General features: G+C 40.4%; 2 protein-coding genes across 9 annotated transcripts in view; one reads left to right on the top strand and one right to left on the bottom strand.

Moving 5' to 3' along the window:
- The window catches only part of PPP1R1C (protein phosphatase 1 regulatory inhibitor subunit 1C), a 54055-nt gene extending 51586 nt beyond the window's left edge, over nucleotides 1-2469 (top strand). Inside the window, exon 5 of the mRNA XM_005442932.3 lies at nucleotides 688-2469. Within this exon, the coding sequence (XP_005442989.2) occupies nucleotides 688-776 (89 nt within the window). The 3' untranslated portion in view covers nucleotides 777-2469. The remainder of the gene's footprint in view (nucleotides 1-687) is intronic.
- Nucleotides 1-14070, bottom strand: part of PDE1A (phosphodiesterase 1A) — a 259717-nt gene that overhangs the window by 24993 nt on the left and 220654 nt on the right. For 6 of the 8 annotated variants that reach the window (XM_055719268.1, XM_055719273.1, XM_027810585.2 and 3 more), the window contains 2 exons: nucleotides 12480-12599; nucleotides 8936-12157 (listed from right to left, as the gene is read on the bottom strand). In XM_055719268.1, the coding sequence (XP_055575243.1) occupies nucleotides 12523-12599 (77 nt within the window). In that variant the 3' untranslated portion in view covers nucleotides 8936-12157; nucleotides 12480-12522. Of the gene's footprint in view, nucleotides 1-8249; nucleotides 8378-8934; nucleotides 12158-12479; nucleotides 12600-14070 lie in introns of those variants that run through there. The other 2 variants (XR_008733659.1, XM_055719272.1) reach the window with 2 other exon arrangements.

The raw sequence follows: 14070 nt of genomic DNA, 5'->3' as shown, positions 1-14070 counted from the left end.
TCACAACTTTTGTCAAACCTAAACTTCTAGATACCCCATGGTAGGTATTTACCCTTTACATCCAGCCCCACATGGTATTCAGAGGTCAACAGAATGCCTTCTCCATGTGAGAAATGATTCAATCTGGTCATGGCTTCAGCGCCAGCATTCCCCCTCTGTTGGATGCAATGCCGTCTTTGTGTCAGGACAGCTCTGCAGGTCCTGTGCAGACTACAGGGATGCAGGCTGGAAAACACCTCTGGTGCATATGGGAAGGTGTGATGGTGGGGCATTGGGTCCATGTGAGCAATGACTTTCAGCAGATCTGTCTCAGAAGGTTGAAATTCTGGAAGAATAATTCCCATGTCTACTGTCTAAGCCTCGAGAACTTTTGACTTGCTTGAGATGGTCAGTACTAATCTGATCAAGGATTACCAAGGGAAAACACTGTTCTGTTCTACAAGGCATCTTTCAGCAGTATCTTCAACAAAATGTGATAGATTTCCTAAGAGCCTGTATTTAAAGAAGAGAGTATTTCTTTTGAAAATACACCATAGTATTGGTTGAACTAACTGAGGTTTGTGAAACAGGGCGTCAGCATGGGCATTAAAAAACTTGCCATTAGTTTGGGGATTTGACTCTTCCTTCAGGAAAAAAAAGAAGTGACATGAGCTAACTCAACTTTAACCATGACTTCTATACTTTCAGGGATTAAGCATCTGAAGAGTCAGAGTGAGTCAGCGTTTCCAGAGGAAGAAGAGGGAGTCAGCGAACGGGAAGAGGAGTGGGGCCATTAGAGAGCGTGACGCTGCCTCGAGCGCCGTCGCAGAGTGACTGAAGCAAGCAGCCGTGTGTGTCACACCTTCCGCCACCACTCCTGCCCCCATGCCACCGCGCTGGGCGTGCTGGCGGCCCTGGGAGCGCCCTCGGCTGGGTTTGGCAGCCATCTGCAAATGCGTTCTGTGATCCTTATATCTGAAGATAAAACAGCTATTTTAAAGTCTTTTTTCTTTAATTTTCTATGACTTAGAAATGTAACTTGCAAACATGTTAGTGACCTGACATCAGTACTGCCAGAGCTTAACTACTGCGTGTGAGCTGTACTCTAAGGCCTGTTGTAAATAAAACCAACTTAAAAGCTACAAAATAAATACTATGTACATTTAGACAAGACTGTATATTGTACAGTGGGTTCGTCTAACGTACAGAGAAATGTTCGTATAAAATGATTTTTTCAGCTAAGGGCAGCTTTTACCAGTCTTGCTAGTTACTTGCAGTAACGGAGACAGAAACAAAGCAAGCAAAGGTGACCCTTAGTCTAGAGAAAGATGCAAAGGCTCTTTCCCATGTTCCCTGGATATGCAGCGCTTCAAGTACTTGTCCTTCCTTTGGTCTGAGGCTGCTTAGTCACATCAGCCAAAATGGTTTCTCTTTACACAAGACCATTGCTACCTGGAGGCATTGGAAGAAGTTTCAATTTGGGAGTGAGCAGGGTGCCCCCCACCAGCTGAGCCAAAGGAAATGCTGCGGTTCCCCTTCATCGCCCGCAGCAAACACAGGGTACAGCCGTCTGCAGCGGGGGGCAGCCCGCTCTGCACTTGCCACAGTTTCAGCCAGTAAATGGTACCATATCAAGCTGTGGTGACTTGGCAGGTGTCTGAGCCCTAGGGTTTTGGCTGAAGTTTGGCGTGGTCCATCCATCCCAATATTATTATTGGTCACACCAAGCAAACTCTATGGCATAAAATGAAATAACGTGGAGAAGGAAAACAGTGTTTCTTCAAAGTTGCATTTGATAGATCATTTCCTTTGCTATCAATGGCCAATTTTTAAACCAATTCACTGTCGTTTTGTATTAACTGTCTGCCTTTGATACAAAGATTTATCATTGGTTCAACTTTACAATCCTTTAAGTCTCTTTTAAAGGCTGAACTAGTTAAAAAAAAAAAAAAAAAAAAAGAGATGAAGTGTATGAAAACACAGAGCCTGCTGTGTATGCCTTGCATGGTGATTTCACTCTCAATCCAAGGTCTTCTGCAAAGACCTGCTAAGAACAGGATCTTTCAACAAGTGTTTTTGGGAGTCACCTCTTTGCCCTCCATCTGTATCTGTCCTCTTTGTTGCCATTCTCTGTAGAAAAACTGCAAACAGGATCCGTGGCTCCAGCTCGGCACGGATATACAAGAAGGACTCTTCAGTTGCACAGAAGCAGCTACAAGACTTAGAGGACTGAGGATTTTTTCTGCCACAAACAACAAAAAGAAGGAACTGACCCTTCAGAAACCATTTGAATCGCCCAAGGTTAAGACCGGATTGGTAGCAAGAAGAGCTGGGCTCTGGTCCCAGTTACACCACAGCTTTGCTTCCACACAGCACCAGGCTCTTCACGTAGTTGTTCATTGCCACAATACGCCCAGTTCTAAAACAGTTGTTGGTGTTTAACCTTGCACCATCTATCTGTGTTAGCTAATAAAGCACTTTTCATATTAATGGATTTTTGCTGGTTATTAGTACCCACAGGCTTGAGATGAGAACTGTCTAGGACTTATGGGCAAATGAAAAAAATGTGCGTCACTTGAAATACTTGATACCAAGACACGGTATCAAGCACTTTGGAATCAACATTTCAAAGGCAACACAAAACACCTGATGAGAGCTTGGAGAATTCGTCACTAAACATCCTGTTTCAGGATGACTGTTGGACTTGAGGATGACTACACTTTATAAATAACGGGGGGTGTGTGTGGAAAGATTTAGTTTGGACTGGAATCCGAGTGTTTCCAGGATTGTTACTGCAGCAATGAGAGGACAACAATTCTGCCTTACAGCCACGACCCAGAGAAAGCATCAAGGTCCGATAAGGCCTTGAGATAGCCACCCAGTATTTAGATGCATCTCTAAATCCAGGTCTTATCAGTTCCCCATTTCTAAATATTCCAGCTGTGTTCTATCCTTTTCAAAACGCGTTTCTTTCTTTCTTGACCTAAGGTTATGCACGCATCATGTCTGAGTACAGGAACAGACTCCTCCTTTCTGGCAAACGGACAGGACTTGTTGCAGAGATTTTACTATGGATCCATCTTGACATCATTTGCTGGTGGGACCTCAACTGAAGGATGAAGTCACGATGCACGTTTTTTTATATGACAGCCATTTTTAGCTTAAAAAGATAAACAAACCTTGTTTGTCTGAGCTTCCACTTCTGAGGCATACAGTAAGTGGATCTGTAAGGAAAGAGTCAGTAAAACAACAGCACCCAGAAAAAGTGCTTGTCATGAAGCAGAGCTGAAACTGCAGTGGACTGTCAGTGGACCCCATGATAGAAATATCCAGATGTGGGGAAATTAGAAGGGAAGCTCAGGAAAAGCAGTCTGCTTACCAGACTAGGTCTTTTCTGGGGTTTGGCACAGCCTCTGACATTTGAAGACAGCAGCCTTAGAGAGCCTCTCATATGTTTTGGCGTGTAATTAAAAGCTGTGGTTGCCTCACAGCCTGATGAGCTCCACATAGGTTCACTTGAACGATGTATATCGCTTTGTGGAAGCCAGTGGTCAGTCATCGTTGCCCAGCATGCTGACATCACCAAAATCATGGATTAAAACCAAAAAATCCACTAATGTCATCTTTTGTTCTAGTGTAAACGAATCAGTGGGGGATTGAGAAAGCAGACAAAAAGTGAACATCAAGTGTCTCAAAGCAAACGTCAATATGGAAACACCTCAAAGAAAAGTTGCAGTGACATGTTCCCCGTTTGAGCTGTCTCCTTTCACAATACCTGCTCCTGCTGGAGAATCTTACAGGTGTGGTACAAGCAGGATTTTTAGAGATGGGTTGTATTACTCTATTTTCCACAAACAGGCCGATGGAAAAAGAAAGCAAAAAAACCCTACACAGGCAAGTAATGAACATAGGTCTTCCTTCACGAGCAATTCCGATTTATGTCTTTTTCCCCTTCCCCACTCCTCATTCTTAAAATCTACTGCCCTTCCATGCTGTGGCGTTTGCTGTTGTTCTTGCTTTCAAGGTATTGCAGGAAATGTTATTTGCCGAATTGAAAGGAAGCTGTCTCCTCGGACTGATCTCGGTCTTTTCCCAGTATCCCTTAACTCATTAATGTGCAGTGGTTTAAAGGCGTTTTGTTATTGCATTTTACAGCCTTGTTTCTTTTTCTTATGCCATACTTGTTATTCCATGACAGGTTCTTCCCTTCAGAGAGATTTATTGAGACATTGTGCTAATGAGTTACTTGGAAAAATTCCATGGTTTGACTTACAGGATGGTATATGTTGTTTATTCTCCAGGTGCAAAGCCAGATAATACTTAAGTAGATACAAAATAAGAGCCAAGGTATAAAAGTCCTTTCTAAAACATAATTTCCACTGAAGTCAGAGGAATTTTGCCTGAGAATGGCCACAGGTTTTGGCCAACAGCGTATTTTCTTTTGGAGAAATACAATGTGTAGTGTACAGGGATGCTTCTCTTATACTGTTATCAATTTAATTACTGAGTTTCTTGTTTGGTTGGTTTGCTTTTTTTTTTTAAATTGCCATAAAGCTGTTGAAGTCTTCAGCGGCTACCCCACTGTCTTCTCATAATATCATTATTTCTCCCTGCTAATGTAAACTGAAAAAATCACCATTAGTTCTTGCACCACCGGTGTTACTGTACCAAAACTATCACATCCAACACAACTGTGTCAGCTCCACGGTGGGCTTCAGGCAGAGGTTCTGCTGCCCATGCTTGGGCCAGGAACTCCCACGGTGTCCAGGCTCCAGGGCAATCAGTAACGAAGGGAATTCCAGTCAGTCTGCACTTCTCCTAACTGACTACAATACCGAGGGCCAGGTCCCAGGTCAGTGGTGGCTTTTCCTCTTTAAAAAAAAATAAAAAAAATATTTTATTCCACAAGGGAAACTGTTGGGTCTCTCCCCAGAGCTGGTCTGGGTAGGCTCTGGTGCTGCAGGTGGTTGGGGAGGGACCTAAGTGTGGCTCCTGCAGGCTGTGGGCTGCTTTTGTAGGAGCCTAGCAGCTGGCACCGTCCAGTGCAATGTTGCTCCTCAGTGCAGGGCTCCCTCTCCTCATTTTCTTTCTCTTACAGATTGAGACACAAGGCTTTTGATGAGGAACCTTACTCCTGCAGTACACAAAGCATCATCTATCCCCTAACCCTGGGGGCGCAATGTAAGGGCATATTTAAAACACGCTGTCCCTAAAACTCTCCTTTCTTCCTCTCCCACAGCATTCCACGTTGGTGCTCAGGCCCACATATGTTCTCTTTTTCTTTCCTTTTTTTTTCTTTTTTTTTTTTTCTTTAGCAGCCTAGTGCAATGGTAAACTGCAGCAAGAGTTTCAGTTGTTCTGTTGGTCCCTGACACCTGCAATTACATTTGACCTTTTCATGCAGAGCATTACACTTGGCAACAAAGTGGATGCTAAATGACTCCCGTGCTTTGCTGTATTCTCTCCTTTATCCTCCAGTTAGGACAGCAGCACTTTGGGCAAATCTCAAGCCAGCTATTTGTGCACCCTCTACTAAACCTCAGGCCACTTGATAAGATGCTACTAATCTCCAATTACAGCAAAGTTGGCTGATGGAGTTTACACATGTTCAATGTCTGTATTTTTGCTATAGAGTTTTTTGAGTATTTTTTGTTTGGTCTGGTTTGTTTATTAAATAATCTGCGCTTTTCAGGGCAGAAAAAAACATTTTGTACTACTGCTAGGCCAAACACGCTCTGTTTCAATTTTGTAATGATTCATTTGCTTAGTATATACTGACCCTTAGTGGTAAGCTGAGATTTGAATTGCATTGCCAAGTCTCTAAATTTTGCTTTTCTCTTTGGTCCAACTGTTCAGAAAATGGCTAGAATATTTTCTGTACATCAGGATACTCTACCTATGTAAATAGCCCACATTGCCTTCAACAGACATAATAGGCATGTTAAAATAATGATGACAGGTGTTATTAGCTCTTCTGAAGGGAGGGCTTGGGAAGCAGGAGTGTCGAAAGGTTATTCCAAAATGCAAAACAAAAACGCTGGCATTGAGAAGCAATACTCTCCACATAATGAGAAACAAATAAGAACTCAGTATCTGGCACTAACGAACACCTCAAGCTAACTGTGGAATGAGTATTAATTAGGTTTCCAAAATAGCATCTTTCTGAAAAGCAGCTGAGGTGTAATATTGCTCCTTATTAATCAAAGCAATGGGACAATGTGAACTCTGCAAAAAATAAATGGTTTGCAGATGGCTGTGTGCATCTTTAATAACGACAGAAGAACAAAAGTTACAGCTTTAAATGCCAGAGAGCCTTTCTGCATCTTCTCCTTTTCAGAGAGCGATATTTGCAGTTTTCGAGGCAGTGAGGAAAGTGTGTTGGTTTCTTATTACATTTTCCCTGCAGCATAAATTCTGTTGATGTGCTTCCCTAATCATGCTAATTATACTGCCATATGTTGCTCTCATCTTTCTTTTTCTCTCCTAATGGGACATAGATTCTCTCTTTTGAATATGTCATTTGTTTATTACATTTATCAAGGGTTTTAACATTATATGGGACTTTTAATTGCTTTTTTAAACACTCAGCAGATTGAATATTAAAAACAGACATGAAGGTCAATTATAAATAATATTTAAATTGCTCATGCCATTTTCATTCTCTAATTTACTGGAAAGATCAGCTCTGCAGCCCTGCTCCTGTACCTACTATTTACTTGAGAACACACACATTTTCCCCAGAACTACTCTGGCTGCAGTTGCAGTTCCGCCCTGCCCCAAACTACCTTGTGACTAACAGAATAGGGGTCTTTCTCAGACAGGAACACTAAAATAAAGATGCCTCATGCATCATATCATAATGCTTGACATAAATATGCTGCCTTTCATTCCAATTGTGAACTACTAGAGTACGCCAAACAATAAACGTGAATGTTCATTTCTGACTGGTAAGAAATACAGTTCTCTGTCAAAGGAGAGAGGCCCCAAAGAAAAGGAAGCACAATGTCAATAAAATAATTTTAAATGGCTTAAAGTTGAGTAGTGCTTTGTGCCAAGACATTAGACCCTCAGAGTACCCTCCACTGTAGAAAAAAATCAGTAAACCAGCTGAATACAGAGAAAGCAAGAGACAACCAATGGCTATCTAATTGCGAAATTAACTCCTGGTATAATGACAGTGTCTCTCTTGGCTTTTATGGAATTGCATCATAGGTGCATTTGACCCTTTGGCTCATTGAATTTGGATGAGGATAATCATATCAGGCATATGCAAATAAATAGCAAATGATTTCATGATATTTGATGTTTGTTCATGGTATTATGATACAAGTCCCGAAGCCTAACTGTAATGAAAGTCCTGCCAGAAAGACTTTGCAGGAGTCCTCCTTAAAAGCATGAGTGTTGCTTTTAACAGCATCAGCAATAAGACCTATGTGATGATGACACAGGTTTAAACCTACAGTCCAAACAAATGTCAAAAACCTTCTATTTTTGTTCCAGCTCAAGGCCAGATTGTACCTACCATTTTGATTTTGACCACCTTACTTACGTAGAATTTTGTATTACTTCAGTTTTGTAATAGTTATCTATACAGGATGTTACAAATGCATGAACCTCATCAGCTTTAAAGTTCATATATTATGTAACTTGTCAGAAAAGCATATTTGCTTCAGATATTATCTATCCAAACTCAGCTGATGGAAAATTATCCAACATTTCTCCACAAAATGTCTATGAACAAAGGACTTGCTTAAGCACAAGGGAAGTATTTTGCAGCCCAAAACAGTCAAAATCCCAGTTTTTGTAAGAGAATTTTCACATCTATAATTTTGTGGCTGTGACTTCCTTCTTTGTTCCCAGGGGACTACTTAGACATTCACAGTTTGATAAAACTTCTGAATGTTTGCCCTGGGACATGGAAAAGAGGCCTCTGGAGACCCCATTAAATAATTAAATGAACAGGAAAGTAAAATTATCCCAGGGAAGTGGCCTAAATGTTTCCACAGTGTGTTTGACAGAGGACACTTTCTTTTCCTCATAGTATTAAATGCCATTTCCACTCACTTTTCCATACTGGTTTAAAAAGATGTGATTTTTCAAAGAATGATTTAAAAGTGGATGCACCCCCCTCTGAGACAAAGCTTTGTCTGCTAAACTAAAATTAAAATCTCTTTGAGTTGCTTTTGAAGAATGTTAGTCATACATACTTTTCCTCTTTCTCACTTAATAGCTGTGTAGTATGTTAAAAATATAAATTTTAAGACACTTACCAGTGGGCATCTTGCTTTATCTGCTAATTTGAAGTTATCGCAGTAGTGGCTTGTTTCATTTCTGGCATCTAAACAACAGAAGAACATCCTCTGCACATGTAGCTGGGGTAGCATCTGGGAAAAAGGAGCTGCAAAGAATGTCACATAAAGTAGTTGTCTTGATTTTTTTCCCATCACGTACCTTGTCAGGATTTGCTACAGGTCTAGGTCAATGGAATTCTTTCCATTCACTTCCAGTCTGGGTAGGAAGGGGCCCTGTTTACTCCCTGGCTCCACTGAACACAGATGATCAAATTTACACCGTGCCATGGAGATGCCTCTGAAAGTCGTACTCTTCCTGAAAAACTGTTGCTAACATGAACAATCCCAGTGACTCCATCAATACCAACCTACGGTAAGAATTTTTTGGAGCAAAAAGAAGTTATATTGGTTATGGGTTTCTTCATAGAAGGGCCATTTTGGTAGTAAAGGCTAAGAAGGCAAGACTCATGTAAAGAAATTGTTTTCAAGAGTGCTGTGGGGATGCATGTGAGCTTGTACAGCAAACTGGCACAGTTATGGTAAAGTGCAGAGTCACAAGTGAATGAAAGGGTTGGAAACAACCATTTATGCTCCATCACAGTTCAAAGACAATCATATGCAAATGAGCAAACAAGCTTCAGGAAAGCAAATTTGCAACTAACACTCAGGAGCTTCACAATCCTTGCCCTCAAATCAAATTTATTTGGGAATATCATCATAGGAAATACGGACAAATACAGCAGAATAAAAACACACAGTTTTAGATTGCCTTGTTGAAAATTAAATAAAAAAATACTGGCTAGATCATAACTCATAACAATATTACGTAATATATCTGTCAGATATCTCAAGATAAAAATACAAAATAAAACTCTTGAGGGCTAATCTATAGCTACAGCTCCTCAGTGTGCTCAATGCAGGGGTACATGCCCATAATGCTGTGGGAGAGATGCACATACACACACCATTTCTTGTGGCCCCATGCAGTGTTTTGGTAGCGCAGCCTTACAGGTTTCAGGGATAAACTATTGTTCAGGGAGAGGCCTTCTCAAGAAGCCTTTCTGCCATCTGAACACAAATTTCACCCAAGGTCAAAGCCTTAACTAACATGTCTTGGCTATAACAGTATTCTCCACCAAAGAAAATTTCTCCTCATCCAAACAACACATTAAGCTTTGGGTCATATCCAGGTAAAATCTTGCTATGAATAAAGAAAGAAAGAAAGAAAGAGAATCAGCTGGCATTAAAGAAAAACTAAGGACTCTTCTTGTATTACAGTAACAACTACCACAGTGATTAAAACTGAATACAAATGAGCAAATAGGATTATTTATACACGAATCACATTTCTATATCAATGAAAGAATTCTGCAGGCAATGAGTGCCCTCCTGTGAGATCAGGATCTCCTAGTTTCTGCAGTGGCAGATCTTGGTGCCGGCTATGATAACAGGACACTGAGAGCTCCGAAGGATGCTCCGAGTATTCTGAAAAATCTGTTATAATTTCTGCTTGTATTTCCAGGAGAAAATTCTTGCAGAATATATAAATCACAATGGGATAGACACACAGAAAAAAAAGTCAAGCTCAGCTATGGTAAAAGTCTGAAATTGAAAATACAACAAAAACATTAAATTCTGATTGCTCCAGACTTTCGGTCTCAGTGAATCATAAATTACAATGTTGAAGAACACTCTGTAGCAAACAAATACCTAACTGGCCTAGTTTTTAAAGGTATCAGTCATCTTTTGTTCTTTTCAAATTTGGTGGGAACTGCAGATGCTCAACATATCTGAAATAAGGTCTGAAGTTCTCAGATCTTAAACAAGAATATTTTCCACTGCCGCAGCTTACCGCAATTTACAGTTAAAAAAATCTGATATGACCATTATGTTTCTTCTTTTGTCATAATGACAATAAGAAGCCAAAAGATGGTTTACATTTTATTATAAAGGAGGGAGAGAAAAAAAAAAAAAAAAAAAAAAAGAGTCCAACATTCCCAAAAAGGATGCAAAGGTGCACGGAGTGGTCCAGGCTATTAATGAATTGCTCAAACACTAGCAGAGAATATATAAAGTCTTGACTCTTAGCAAAAAATATCGATTGCATTATAACATATATGATACAATTTCATTCATTAACATTTCATTCATAAACTGCACTGTACAGGAATTTGTCCATGCTAAATACAAGCCCTGGACCAAATACACAAAACAATTTAAATGCACTTTTTACATCCTATATGCACAAACATTTCTTAAGTTAAAACTATGCACACTACATATGCATAGCGTGTATATGGCTTACATATTCAATGACAGGAATTCCACCTTTTGGCATGCCCTTATCCCAGGGCTCGGAGCTTGCACCGTTCCCAGCTCAATTTCATTTGCTCCGCTGTCGGAAAAGAGACAGTCAGCAGGTATGAATGTGTAAGGGTCCCTCAGTCTAGGGTGACTGGTTTACGATTCCTTCTTCAGTCGGGACAAAGTGTGCCCTGGTTGAGGTTGAGCCTGATGCCTGTCGAGCTCTGGTGAGATCCCGCAGCAGCAGGTGAACAGCACACAGGTCTGTCTTCCACCAGCCTCTGCACAGCGGGGAGTGCCACCGCCCCCCTGAGTCCTCTTCAGAGCGGACCTCGGCTGATCATAAAGACTTTTTGGTCAGTGAGGTAATAACCACAGGGTCCAAAAAGGAGAACTGGGAGTGCAGTGACCCAAGCCACCCGAGCACCTACAACACCAAGGGGAGCACAGAACTTTCCTGGCACGTTCCAGCAGAGGGAAATGAGGTTGGCTGCAGCTGCGTGGGACGCCCAGGCAAGCCAGGAGGGGTCACATGCAGCTTGAAGGAAACAGAGATGAACATGGAGTCTCTTTCTGGGCACAGCACAGGCTGGAGGGCTCATTCTGAGGCTTCTTGCAGAGGTAACTGCCCGTGTGCTCTGTTTTCGCTGCCTCTCAGAGAAAGATGGTCTGGTGTTTTCTTTTAATGAAACAAATGCTAGCAAGTATTTTGCAGTATCCATGTTGTCACCTTTGCATTTGAGACAAAATATGATATAAGGCCTCAGTGTCACCTTCCAGTTCTGAGAAGCAACACAATATTTTGCTGAACAGAAGCAATTTTCATGTATTCTTGTCATTGTCTCTTCTACCCTACAAAACAGTAAGCACCAGCTTCATGGTAGGGCTGACACCATCGGTGATGTCTTCCAAAATACTACAGGACTGAGACCGTTTTAATCTTAAATACTGGATGCTAATTAATTAATTTTAAAGAGATATTTCAAATACTGATTTGTTAAACACCAGTTCTTTCCGTATGGCAGCCGCTGCAGTGGGGAAGAATCATCATCCACACAGGCTGGCTGGTGTAACTCCACAACTTCCCTGCACAGTCTACATATTTTTATTTCCAGATATTTGAAGGAAGCTAACAAGTAGGACTTTTATGTTGCATGCAGCATGGTTGCATGAACAAGTATTTATAACAACATTTCATTTTGACTTTCCATCTCCACTGGATGCCAGTAGCACTGCCACATAACAGCAATCCTGGGCAGACGATAAATGTCGTGTTTTCTCGTCTCACGGTTAACTGGAAATCTCTGGTGTCAGTGATGAAATAAAGTGAGGTCCAACTTTGGCTGAAAAAAATTATTTTGGCTAGTTTAAGAAAGCAGAATAGAAGAGGAAATAGCAACAACAAATACAACTGAAAACTTGCGAGTTGTTAAGTGCCTTGAGTTGCCAGCTCAGGGTTTTACATTTTACACTTTTGATCATTTTGTCCAATTACTCTCCACAGAAACAGGATGATACAAGAACAAGTTGACACATAACAGCCTCTGAGAGCACGGGGTAGGAACAGCTAGAGTTCTTTTCTCCTGCAACAGAGGTCAAATGAAAATTCATAAGCAACAGATTTTTAATACTACTACTTCCAGTATTTAATATACATCAATCAAGGATGTTCTATTGCATGATCATTTAGTCTGACATTAAGGATGCAGAGATGTGAAAGTATTGGTTTTGCCTTCTTTATATTGAATGGCTTTTATGGGGACATAGAAAGTGTGGTATACCATGTCCCCATTTCAAACCCTTGTAATAAACCCACAACTGGAGTAGAACAAAGAGGATAAGAATAGCACTGAGTCTTTATAGTATAAAACTCTCCACATAATAAGAAATAAGTGATAAAATTACCTGTCCTGCCCGCAGTGTCAGAAGCTTTTAAGAAATGGCAAATCTAGTTCTGTATCAGTGCTTCTTTTTGCTCAGTGGCTTTTACTAGATCTTCTGACTTCTTACAGTGTTTAGGCTCACCTAGAAGACAAACAAATGTGATTGGGAACCTGAGTGAGGATGTTAAACAAGAGAATCTGCACAGCCCTAGACAGACAGGAACTTTTTCCTCCTGACTTATTTAAGGTTAAAATGAGGTTTCAGTCACTGCTTGCTTTAATTGCTTTTTCACCAGGTAAGCATAGGATTGAATTAACTAATCATTATGGTTTATCCATTAGGCAAAAGATAGAATGAAAGCAATAGATCACAGCATGAAACAAAATTATGAAGACATTTATACCAGTAACTGTTAATAAAGTGGGTTCGGTTTAGGTTTATTTTATCTTCCAACTTACTGAAAGTCAAAATTCATCCTCTGCAGTGAAGTGCTGTTTAAATCCTCTTTAACGTAGGCTTTCAGAGTCAGCTTCTCTCAGATAATGAAAGATGCCAGTGTCAAGTTCCAAGAATTTAATTAATTCAATCAGATAGGAGGAGCAATGACACCAAGTGACACAAGCAGCTTTCAAACTAAGTATATACAACACGACTTTCAAACTGACAATCATAATATTAAGCTTGTGCTTAAACTATTCCTTCAGTAACTTTGAATGAGTACAGCTGAGGAAATTATAAACTGAGATAGTAGGCATGGGGACAATGCAGCAAACTTACAGTACCATTTACTAACTACATAGTAACTTCTCAGTTTTAACCAGTTGATTGAGTGATCCCACCAGCGATTAATAATGCTGAACTGAAAATATGATAAAAGAAAAGCACAGAAGTCTCAGAAGTGGAGAAGATAAGCTGGGAGAAGCATAAAAGTTATTAAAATCACAACAGAGGCAGGGAAAGATTTTTGAAAGCCAGAAAACAAAGGTACAAGCAGTTGACAAGTAAAGCAGATGATGACATATGATCTGAGACGCAAACTGAAAGACAGCAAGATAAAGTTGAAGGGGTTCACAGTTTACAAAAGAGAAAGGGAAAAGAGGAAAGGTAGCTCATGAGAATGAGAATAAGGAAAAAAGAAAATTAATAGCTATGAATTCACCGTGACTTCATTGTAAGTAAGGAAGAAATGCTACTGATTTTACCCTTCTATCATTGCCAAGAACAGGTGCTGCCACTCTGCAACGAGGCCACCAGCAGATGGGCCGTATTCCCCCAGGCAGCATTCTTCATTGTCTCCCTTATTTTACATAAATTTAGTGTAGGTGGAATATAGTCAACCAGTTCTCCAAAAGCTTTTAAAGTGTCAAAATTGGATTAACGTGAATTAAAACAACATCTCCAGATCTTTCAGCCTGCAGTTGTTTTTGGACAGCTTTAGCAAAACTTTTACTACTATCCATAAAAACAAAAAAGGGGGTGGCAACAGGTATGATTGTAAAACCTAATGATCTAAATATTAAAATTTTATACTTGATGTAAAATGGTTAGTGGAATTTTAGGAGTGGGATAGGAACGGTTTGTGGAGGCCTTAAAACAAAACCATTATGTTTAG

The sequence above is a fragment of the Falco cherrug genome, chromosome 8 (genome assembly GCF_023634085.1).
Source record: "Falco cherrug isolate bFalChe1 chromosome 8, bFalChe1.pri, whole genome shotgun sequence".
Taxonomy (NCBI): domain Eukaryota; kingdom Metazoa; phylum Chordata; class Aves; order Falconiformes; family Falconidae; genus Falco; species Falco cherrug.
Note: the sequence above shows the minus strand (reverse complement) of the source record. Positions and strands in the feature narration are given on the sequence as shown.